Source organism: Olea europaea, unplaced genomic scaffold, assembly GCF_002742605.1.
Source record: "Olea europaea var. sylvestris unplaced genomic scaffold, O_europaea_v1 scaffold942, whole genome shotgun sequence".
Classification (NCBI taxonomy): Eukaryota; Viridiplantae; Streptophyta; class Magnoliopsida; order Lamiales; family Oleaceae; genus Olea; species Olea europaea.
The window spans coordinates 97,708-109,895 of record NW_019267915.1 but is presented as its reverse complement, the minus strand read 5'-3'; the positions used below and the strand labels follow the sequence as shown (position 1 = coordinate 109,895).

The following is a 12,188-nucleotide window of genomic DNA, read 5'->3' as shown; positions in this document are numbered from 1 at the left end:
AGTTAAAAAATTGTTTTTTTCCCCATTTCGGACTAGGAAGAAATACAACGATAAAGAACGGTGATCAAAACTTGATTTATGGTTGTGATTTATTTCTTTGATGTTTCGAGTCAATTCACATCTTATCGAAGCTTAGAGGAACAAGTGATTAGTACCTCGAAAAGGAACTTCTACATCTTTTGTCACTTGCATGGTTTGGCTTTGAATAAAATGCTGTAATTTTTGTTGAAGATTATTATGGGTTTATTCGTATATAGGCTTCTTAATCAAAGGGAATGTATAAAGCTCCTCATTCACCATATGGAGTTATCTTACATTTCAGATAGCTACCCACTGGGTATGAAATGCACTAAGGAGGATTCTTGGGTGACAACCCCTGGACGTTTACTTTGGCTTTACTCGTGCACTAAAAGTTCCAATCAATTAAATTAAGAAACATTGACACATTCTGAAAAATACGCAGTCTCACGTGTCTTGATCACCTCATTGCATTCTCTAAATTTTGTCTCATTATATATTGGCATTGAAAGTTGAGGACGAAAGGGGGTCAAAATGGTACTTCTCATGAAAGCTATATGAAGGAAAATTGAACGAACAAAGAAGAGGCTGTCAATGAGTTTCTTGTAACTCTTCCACTTCATTGACGAAAGAAAAACGCGATATTGATCTAAAGAGGTCATTATTCAGTATCCTGTAGTGTTGAGTAATTTTATTATTGTTCAAAGTTGATAAAAATCTAAGTGAAAAGCTGTGATTAATTTTAACTATATATTTTTTAGTACTTGTAACTTTTATCAATTTTTTTAAAGATACTTTTCTTCAACTTTAATCAAAATCTATTAAAAAATCTAATTTTTAGCCAAACTAAACGGAGGCTTATATTTTGGTTGGTGAGAAAACATGCCAAGGAGATTCGAATGTTGAAGAATGAGGCTAATAAGCATGCTTACAAGTCCGGTAAGAAATCTTGTGGAGAGTTTGAATTAGATTGACATTGTTGTCAATTTTATTTTCACAAATGTGCGGATCGTAATAAGTAGTAAGTGGACCTATGAGTCCGGATTATCGTTCCCGCGAGGATTATACTTTAGCACTTAATTTAATTTCTTTCTAACTATTATTCGACAAAGCAAATAAAGATTTTTATGATTTGATTTTTAATCTAACTACTTAGCAATACGTAGATGCACACAAAGATTGATTGATAATTTAAATAATAAACAAATATTATGGCAGAACAATTTCACATATCGATCACCTTTAAGTCTTAAATCAAGATTCATAAAATTTAAGGTAGTGTTTGGTCGAATTCCTCTATTGTATTCAATTTATCTCCCACGAGTTCTCATTGAACCTATTTAACTATTTCAATTCAATATCTCTATGCAAATCAAACTTAGTTAAACGAAAGATTGGTTCTATGAATTCATATATGATCGCAGTAATTAATATAAGTATCTCTACACGTTATATTAATTTACCTGATTTTAATATGTGGTCTAAACAAAAAATCTGTATCTCTACGTAATTATTGTTCACGAAATCATTGAATAATTGGCCAGAGAATTCAAAGCATTGAGAACATAATTAAATCGACACATTTGCATAAGGAACTTGAATCTTGAATAAAAGAAATAAAGTGTCTCAAAGTTTACATTATTCACCCTAATAATAAATTTAGCTATTCATAACAGAGGAAGAAAAACAAAAAACAATAGTGGAATCCATCACCTGGTTTTGAATTTAGATGTGGAGAAATTGATGAATCTTGCACTAAGTTCTTCTTCTCATTCCAAATCTTGATTTTCAACCCTTGAATTATCTTTTTTCTCCTCTTGAATTTGCCCTTTAACTCTCAATTTGTGTTCTTGTCTCTTAATGCGTGGATATCCCCATCAATGGTGTGAGAAATTTGTATTTATAAGTGCTTCTCCGGGTGTAGAAAGTAGGATTTTCATGGATTCAAAATAAGCAAAAATCGTGCCCTAGACATGCCCAGGCGGCACCTCGACGCCATATAGTGTCGCCATATCTTTGTTTTGGTGGCGTCTCGGCGCTCGATGCCACCTCTCAAGTAGAAAATCAGCACTACGCTTCCTTTAGTATTTTTAACATAACTTTTTCTCTCGATATCCGATTGAGGTGATTCAAGTTGGGTTGTAAAGCTAACTCCAATGGCTACAACTTTTTTTCAAATAGCCTTTTTTCCAATTCGAATGTTTACTAGGTCAAAAATGAGTTTCAATCTTGAGCTGAAAATCCGAAACGTACTTAAGCAGTTGAAATTTAACACCATGTCCATATCTTGATCATATTTAATTACTTTTGACTTCTAATTGCATCCAATTAACACATAGCATTCTCGAATCTTGATCATGAGGTTCGACACAACTTTTGACTATTATACTTTAGTCCTCGAACTTTGAATCTCTTACAATTTAGCCATTTTCTCCAATTTTGCAAACTTTTACTTATTTCATTCATTCTCATCAACCTAGACCACAACACCAAAACATACATTAAAACGCTCTAAAACTCATAGGAATTAGCTAAATATCAAGTTTAAATGGTACTTAAAATACGAGTAAAATACATACATCAGACATGCTTGAGCGTTTGGGCCTCTCACAATACTTTGAAATAGATATTGAAGAACAACTAGAAAGTTTCTTTAAATCTCAACACAAATTACACGAATGAAGCCTATGACTTATATGCTATTTCTTTCGTACATTTAGGCAACATGGAATCACATCTAAGCTCAACCCTTGGGAAACAAGTAGCACAAACCCTCAAGAAAGCGTTCAATTTTGGGAACCCAAGAATTGGGGCACGTGACTTTATTTTCATCTATCAAGAAGATGAATCAAAGAATGAATTACATCTGAGGTTTGCAAAATTAAACTATAATTTATTGCAAATATTGCATAAACAAGAGCTGCGGAAAGAGTTGGAGCTTGTGTCTAAGCTTCTTATCTTTTGGTTTACGTTTTGCCGATGTTATGCTAATAATTGAATTTATAAACATGATCTTTATGTAGTTGAAAGAACTTGTTGGGGGCTACTATGTCGAGGCCAAGTGGTTTATTGAAGGATAGGATACTTGCCGCCTTTTGCCTAGTACATGAGTAATGCATTAATCACATACACTTATTGTTATCATACAACAACATCCATATTGGATATCAAATCTACATCAAAGGAAGAATTTGAATGGCTAAGCAACGAGCTTAAGGCATTGTTTAAAAACTGTAAAATGACAAGTATACACTCCTCTTTAAATAAGAAAAAAGAAAAATAAAGAATAAATTGCAACTATATTACCAAAATTTGTACTTTTTTTGAAAAATTTAGGAGTATAGTTACAATTTGTTCGTTATTTTTCTTTTCTTTATTTTTATTTATTTAAAGATGAGGGTATATTTGTCATTTTACAGTTTTTAATTGAGAAAGTGAATGAAAATAATGATTTTTGCAATGAAATATAAAAATATGGTGAAAATGTAAGGGGAAAAAAAAGGAAAAGCATGAACGTTTTGCACAATAATAATAAAAAGTAGGGACTTTTGTGCTAATTGCCTTTTTAATAATTTATTTTGACTGATTTGCACTTTTTTTTTTAAAGTTTGGGAGTATGATTACAATTTATTCTTTAACTTTCCTTTTCTGCTTTATCATTTTACACGGGAAATTTGATGAAAATGATGATTTTCACAATAAAACGTGAAAGTAAAAGTAAAAGTGTCAAAAAATGAAATGTATGGATGTTTTGCACAATAATATTGAAAGATAAGGACATTTTGTACTAATTACCCTTTTATAAATATTAACACCTGCTAGCAAATCTGATCTTGCTTATGATGTCATTATTCCTAAGAACCCTAAAGATTTTAGGGACAACATAATTATGTGACCAATTATGAGGGAAAATAGTGCTTTAGATTAAAAGCACACACGCCTTGTACTTTCCCCCTTCACTTTAACAACAAAGCAATGTAAAAGAAAAAGAACAACAATTTTAAAAACAATTCTCCCTTCCCTCTCTCACAAAAATACATGGATAAATTAGTAGATATATATTTAAAGAAAAACAACGCTTCTTGTCTTGTTGCAAATGGTAAAAATCAAAACGATAATAGTACATAGTAGAGTCTCATTAGATATAGAAAATTGTCGGGATTTGATGATCGGCTAGGGAAATACACATGACCGTTAATGTGAAAGCAATGACCATCGTAGGGTTTTAGTAGACAAGGCCTTTGGAGAGGTAAATTGCATCTTTTCTTAAGCCACTTATTCGTTAGGGTTTGGCATTGAGCCTACTAATTTGATTAACAACGAACTTGAAATTAATCGATTATAGATGTTTCGAGTGGAACGCAACAGTTTTTTTCATTTCCCTTTTTGTTTGCTGTACCTATTTAATCCAAGCTAATGAGTGCAAAGGCCTAAGGAAAAGAAAACAACCTTTAGTGGAGTAGGTGCATGAGTATATGATTGTAACTGAATCTCAACACATCCTTCTTTAGTTTCCACTCTACAAACTAAAGATCCCAACCCACTATCTTAAATGTGAAGCAACACTGTTATAAGGACTCAAACTTGCAAAACATGTTCGATTCGCATTCCTAAACAGAACAGCACAGATAATCATATCTATTATCGTCTTTTCCAGCCTATCAAAACCGGTTAATATAGTCTTCTATCAGTCTCCTGGAAAGCTTCATTTTCCAATTTCTTCTAAAATATTAAACGGGTGGCAAGTCTTGATTCTGTACCCTGGCGGCATCAGCGCATAAACGGTGCACCACTCTAGTATGCTCATGCTATGTAGCAGCAAGGAATTCGGACAGCAAAGAGAATGAAAATAACACGAGTAGAACCAATAACTTTAGTAGACAGCAATCCTCCGCAGACAAGAAAAATAGGGTCAATGAAAGATCATCTAATAGTGCAATGGTTAACAGAAGGAACAGAAGCATTGCATCAAATGGGATTCGTCAAATTGAATCACCTTTTCCTCTAAAGAGTAATATTAAGAAGGTTGCAACAACAGTAACAAGAAAAGTTAGTTGGTCTGATGCACATGGCAAAGATATTGCTGATGTTCAAGAATTTGAGTCGAGGTATGTTATTACAGGCCTCAGCTGCTGGGGTTCTTTTCTTTTTAATAATTGATATATACTTAATCATGGAATACATTTATTTCTCTTCTATTTTTGATTACTGACTGAAAATAAACATTTCAAATCGTAATTATGCAAAGTGCATCTCTAGAGAGCCCAATTCGCCTTTTTACGACGTGCTTGGGCTGATGCGATGTGCACGTTCAAATGCTGATTTGCACCACAATTTTGGCTGGCATAGGGTGTTCCACAAGATTGCATTTGCATATAAAAAGTGAGAGTTTTAACCCATTAAACGGTATAACATTAGTCATCTCTTATTCTATATGATTTACCAACTCATTAACACGTTAATTAAGCACGGAATCCACTAATTATTATCTCATATATAGTTAAAAATGTTGGTCCTTCCCGTTCTCTGCAATGCCGGGCCGGATCGAACCATTTGACGCCTCTAGGAGATGGGTTCAGTGTTAAACTGTATTTTGTGAAGTATTTGTAAAAATATAAGGTAAAATATGTCATTTTGTTTGTAAAAGAAGTTACTTGTTTCTTCTATATGCCATTTTGAATAATTTGTTGATAACGTCGAACAACTTATAAAAAGAATTCTTGCATGGTTTTTTCTGATAATGTTTTCTTATTTTTTTAACAGTTTTTCAGAAGAAGAGGAACTACGAGGAGTGCGCAATTCTTGTACGTGTATAATTCAATGACGAACATATAATTCTAACCTTATGTACGGATAACCTAGAGGGATAAACTTGCGTGTCCATTTCTAATAGTAGTAAATGTCCATCTGATGATTTTACTGTCATCAGGAAAATGAAGGAAACATCTTCAGAGTTTATTTCATGACTTTGCCAATATTAACGTCAAGATTTTATTCTGCATATTGGCTTTACACAAGGAAAATGAATGATTGTCTTTGTACAGGGAACAAGCAAATTTAATATTACAATCGTCATTTTTCTTCACAATTAAGAGTTCGATTATCTACGGACCAGTATAAACTAACTGTAACAATTCAATCTCTATGCATAAATAATTAACTTACGTACTGACCGCTATAAAAAAGTCTGAGCCCATCTTACTGTACACGGATTTTTATCGCGTCCATGTGATTCGAACCCAAAACATCTACCTAATGAAAAACTTTAGATGAACCCTGATACCAACTAGACAACGAACAGTATATAAATTAATGGCATGGGAATAAAGGCTAGGTCGTTACACTGACATCGTAAGAATAAGTGATTATGTAGGATCTCGTGGATCTTACCAAACTTCTCAATCTGTCAGAAAATTTATAAAACTTCAGATCAAACAATGACAAATTCTGTCCACCCAAAATGAAACAATAGTACATGGTCCTTACAAGTATATGCAAGAATCAGTTCTTCGACTATTTTAACCCCGACACAACGTGCTAAATTTCTTTTTCTTCACCCAAGTGAGATTCTGATCACTTCTTCTGACTCTTTCCTCTCTTAAGTTTGCTTTTTTCCTGCATTTTCTTTTTCTTTGCTTCAGCTGTAATCCATGTATAGTCAGACGGAATTGCAAATGGATCTTGAACAGTTTCAATCCTACTGGTCGAACCACCTGTATGAAAACTCGGGTGAGGAGACTTTATCCATCGGAACCAAGACGAGCTGGAGGGATTCATCACTGATGGGCTCTCTCTGCCTACAGCAGCGGGACTTGAAGGGGGAGTAGAGAACTCATCCAATGGCTGTAATTCTTCAAACTTTGTAAACGTAACCAACACTTTGATTGTAGGGATCACTGGAATAGCGACCTGAAACAAGAAAAGGTGCCTCAATTACACGTAAGAAGATAAAGAGCGATTTTAAGACAGATAGTCACAACCTTAACCCTTGTAAAGTAACCATGTGACGCTTAGCTCCTACAAAACTGGCCTCATGATCTGCCTAAGTCAGCGCAAGTGATATGAAAGTTTGGTTGGAAAATCAGAAATGGTTGGGACTCCCAAGCTAACACTTCGCTTGTGCCAAGTATTGAGCATTCTACACTGCCAACCAAGATTCTATCACTTGGACTGCCTAAGCTAGACCAGGAGCAACAGATTTGAGGAAGCCATGTGTAGCATGGCTACTTCGAAAGTCGAGTCCCTACATATGAATTGCATTAGGACCGATGGGATGCTCCTAGTTGACACAAACAATAGACTCGTAATGTCTATAAAGGCTCAACTGGGTACCAAGGTATTTACCGAAGTTTATAAAGGCTCAATTGGGTATCGAGCCTCAAGACAACCAATAAATTATTTCAGAAAAATTTTAAAAATACAAAATATGCACTTAATAAATCATAATCCACAATAAATATCCATCTAAAAAGTGTAACTTCAAAAGAACATAAAATAGATTAATGGAGAAGCAAATAATACGTTCTCAAATTAGCAAATCGCATAACAAAATTATGATCAACTACTAGAAGTAGAAACAACCTAATGATCTCTTATATAATCACTACTAATCGAACCTCAGAGAGGAATTATCAACATAGTTGATTCCCTAACATCCTCGGCTTCTAACATTTTCTTCTTTCCCCCTCTCTCCTCTTTAAAGGGGGAAAAAAAAGGTCATAAAATATAGCCCAGAAAGTTATGTCCAGTAATAATCTCTCCAGAAAAGGTGAGACAAAACAGGCAAATTCGCCTTGAGGCGAAAGTCCCAGAAAATCAAGGTATAAGCCTCACAAATGGCAGTTAAGGTGATTTATGAAAGCCTCGTGTGAGGCAGAACTCGAAAGGTAAAAGCAAATTATCAGATATTGCAATAGAAAGTCTCTCAAAACAGCAGCTGGAAACATTTGAAGACTTAGTTCAGTGCATATAATATATGCAGAAGCATTCATATTATGTTATATAGAAAAACTGAATTATGTATCATAATTTTCATATCTGTATTTTGTTGAAGGGTAAAGCATATCTGATCATAAAATGCATTAGCATCCTAACTCTTAGGATAGAAATTAAAAATCTACTGTGCATAATTAATCTGAGAACATAGCAAGAGAAAATGAATAAAACCAAATTGCATAGGTTGCATAATTGGATGCGAACGCCATTAGTTGCTTTAAAATTCACCTTTCACATAAATAACTGGTCATACAACATCAAGATCATATTTCATGCTAACTTCTCAGTTAGTAGCATTTATCTGATAGTGGACATGTTTTGTGCAGGAGAATTGCTTTTAAATACTTCCACCTTATCATGGCTTACTCCACAATTGCCCACTCAAAATTTATTACGTTATCAATCAAGTATAGTTAATCTTCATGTCCCATGTTGACGGAAATATGGTCATCCACCGAACAAATAAAACCCATACTCCGAATAACCTTCATGAATTACTAAAGATATTATGTCATAGACGTTGTGGAACTATGGTCATCCTCAAAGCAAATAATATTATTAACTCAAGGATTTATAATTAAAGACAGTAAGCCAATAATTGTCGATGGAAATTTGTAGCCCACCAAATTAAAAAATCTGACATGGTATTGCTTCAAGTAGGGGCTACTCACAATGAAACAAATTTTGAACTTATACAATCAAAATTAAGCACTTTCACTTTCCAATGACCCTTCCAACCCACCCAAAAATAACACTAATACATCAAAATATGATAGACTCCAACAACCTCCCATCCTACTGGTTACAATTACATCAACATACGGCCATCCATCAAATTTCGCTACCTATAATTACTTGTAATAGTCACAATTCACAAAAACAATGATCATCAACACTTCACGTTAATAAAATAGTCAAAATCCACCAAATGAGGGAAAGAGAAGTACCAGCACTGTAGATGAAGGAAATACAATCACCACATGTTGCTTATAACCAATGGGCACTTTATAACGTTGTTATGTCTATTATATATATATGAAATCAGCCAAAAGAGAGATCTGAAATTGAAGCTCACTTACAAAGAGCATTGACCAATTAAACCAAAAAGATTATAAGCATATGCAGAACGTAAAGAGCTAATCTAGATATAAGGAGGGTACCTTGACAGGGAAGGTCCCCTTTGGAAGTTTTGAAGTGAGTAATTCCCTTAATCGTCGTACAGCTTTAACTTTGTTTGCCAAAATGTCGAGCAATGGTAGAAGCTCTTCAGTTTGTAGTGGGAATTCTGGAGAAAGCCATAGAACAGGCCTCAATCCTTTCTTGTACTCATTCTCACGGCTTCCATCCTTACGGCGATTTCCACTGTCAGAGTTTGTTGATGAAGAAGCTTTGGAGTCCTTTACTTTCCAATGCTCATCCCGCTTCACAACAACCTCCACAGAGTGCCTTCCAGGTTTATTTTGACTTCTAGAAGGAGAATCCTCTAGGAAATCACTAACATTCTTTTCAGAGTACAGAGAACTCCTTGGTGGAACAATCTCCATATCCGCTTCTTGTTTAATTTCCCGTTTTCTCCAGTTGTTGAACCATCCCTTTTTTTCCTGCCTATATTCTCCATTTCTACTACCATTTATATTTTCAATGGGAACATCCCTTTGCTCATAACAACTATGGCGGTGTGGAATAATTCCGTTTCCGTTTTCATTGCTTAAATCTGATGAGTCTAACTTTAGTGCAATCTCAAGCTGCCGTTTCTCTTCCTCTGTCAATACATCATCAAGTTCCTCGCTTTCTGCTTCATTTTCCTTGGAAGAGTTAAAGAGTTCATCATCCGTCATGGCTCCAGGGACCCTCCTGGACTTAATACTTGCAACCACATTATGCATATCATATACTTTAGCTTTCCAATGACCCACCATTTCTGTCTTCTCTTGTCGTCGCCATGTCGTTTGAGACAAAAGAACGGCTTGAGTTACATCAATCCCAGGCCTGAATATATTGGTTTGTGACATGGCAGTCACTTCCTGCTGCACTTCTGCCTCAGTTGCTGGAGCTCCAGCACCATCCAAAGCATTCATGACCTCCTTATCTTTGTGTGACACCATGCAAAGTGACCCTGGAGGAACTTTTCCATCCTCAGAACCATCACCAAGGAAAAGAATACTCTGATCCGAACGTTGAATTTTGAAACCATCAAAACCAGCCAAAGTCATATCTGCCCTCAAATTTGCATCCCTCTTCCATATTCTGTACGTGTCAGAAGGAGCAATTCTCGAAATGAAAGGGATGACTGAGCTCTCAAAATGAAAACTGATCTCCATGTAAAAATTCCTCATCCTTCTCATCGTCCCAATTAACCGAGGCAACCTTCTGCACCATTTTGCCCAAGCCAATGGTTGGTAATGCCGAACTATAATCTTTGCAATCCTTTCTTCCCTATTGCAAATTGCCTCCTGGAGTGCGCTCCACCCCTGTTCATTCTGCAAGCTCCAATCTACCCCTGCAAGCATAAGCATCTCGGTAGCACTGTCATCACCAAATTTGACAGCCAAGTGAAGAGGGGTGTCCCGATTAGGAACATCTCTTCGATCAATGACAGCAGAAATCGCATCAGCCTTAGCTTCCTCAGCAAGCGAAACTGATTCAGAGTGAATCTCAGCCGGGTCACAAAGCCGTGGGAGGCTTGCAATTATCCTTCTGAGAGCCGCATAATCTTTCAAAATTATGGCTTTATGGACAGGGCTATGTCCGTACTTAGAAACATCAACACCAGCCATGTCTCAGGAGTATTTCAAAGCAAACCCACAACTATATTATTCCAGTACCAATATCCAATTCAATCATCCAAGTTAAACTAATCAATAAAAACCAAATCAAGATTCATGCTTCTAAATCAACCGAACCGTAAGATGAATGAAACTGCCTGACTGTAACCAAATCAACTCTTCAAATCACTGAGTCAAAAAATGAAAACAAACCAATCGACATTCAGTCACAAATTCCACAATAAGATACTTGAAAACTGAATTAAACCCAGTTCTTTTACACCAAAAGAGCAACAAAAACTACAAAAAGAAATCCCACCTAGGTCTTCTGCAGCCAATGATTGGTGCCCTTGAGCCCCTCGGCTACTTAACCCACCAGTTTCGCCTCCTTATTTCTCTCTCTGTATATCAAACAAAAAGGGACGAGAAAAACTTCTAAAAAAAATATAGATCCTCGTGATCCAATCCAAATCAGACAAATGAAAGAAAATACATGTGGAGTGGTGCAAAAGAACCAGAGTTTTAATAAAAAAATCGGAATCTGAGAAAAGACATGGGTTGAGAAATGAGAAACTGTAAAGTGACAGAATCAAAGAAAAGAACTTATTTGCTAATACAAAGAATGGTACCCCACAACCCCACCAGTAAAGCTTCGTATTAGAAATCCATTATAACTGGAAAGAGGATTAAAGAAAGGAAAATGAGAGAGAGAGTTCTTTGTTTACTCTTTAAACAGATACAAACAACTGTTTTCGCTTTACTGTCATCGCTAAATATATGATTTTTTTCGAAACGCATGTAGAAAGACGAATAAGCATTTAGGTCGCGTTTGCTATACATTAATGTAAAAATAAGAATGAAAAATATAGTCGTATTAATTTAACACGAAAAAATATATATATATAGTCGTTATGGATCCCACACGAAATCAAACGAACACAAAAAAAACTTTTATTTCAACGAATTTCACATGAAAAATTATACCAATCAAACACAATAATTTACAATTATCAGCAAAACAATTTCTAAACAATTCAGTTCCTTGGAATTCGTTTTCTTTCCATCCAAATTTCATTTTCACAATCAAATGGACCCTTATATTCACATTCCTTATATGTTTGTCCCAACGTTTGAAGCTTGTTGGGGAGTAATTTTGAGATTTGATTTTTTGACCGTTAGGAAAAAAGTAGGGTCCATCTATGAGAGAAGAAGTCAAATATGACGGCTGAAATAGTGAAATAATGGTCAAAAAATCAATTTTTTTGGTAAAAAAATCTCCCCCAAACAGACCCTTGATTTCAGTACCATATTTGATTTTCTTAACTTTTTATTAATACCACAATTTCGCCCTTGTTTGAGCCCCATTTTTCCTTCAAGATATATTCTTTAAAAATGATTTGACATCATTTC

General features: G+C 35.1%; 1 protein-coding gene across 2 annotated transcripts; it reads right to left on the bottom strand.

The window, feature by feature from the left end:
- Positions 1-6,323: 6,323 nt before the first annotated feature.
- On the bottom strand, positions 6,324-11,530 carry LOC111392607. Of its 2 annotated transcripts, XM_023017967.1 has the most exons (3): positions 11,098-11,530; positions 9,174-10,967; positions 6,324-6,927 (listed from the first exon to the last, which is right to left on the bottom strand). In XM_023017967.1, the coding sequence occupies exons 2-3, from the start codon at positions 10,788-10,790 to the stop codon at positions 6,592-6,594; spliced, it is 1,953 nt and encodes a 650-aa protein (XP_022873735.1). In that variant the 5' UTR covers positions 10,791-10,967; positions 11,098-11,530; the 3' UTR covers positions 6,324-6,591. The 2 variants fall into 2 exon arrangements, with proteins under 2 accessions (XP_022873735.1, XP_022873734.1); XM_023017966.1 differs by having other exon boundaries at positions 9,174-11,524.
- Positions 11,531-12,188: the final 658 nt, after the last annotated feature.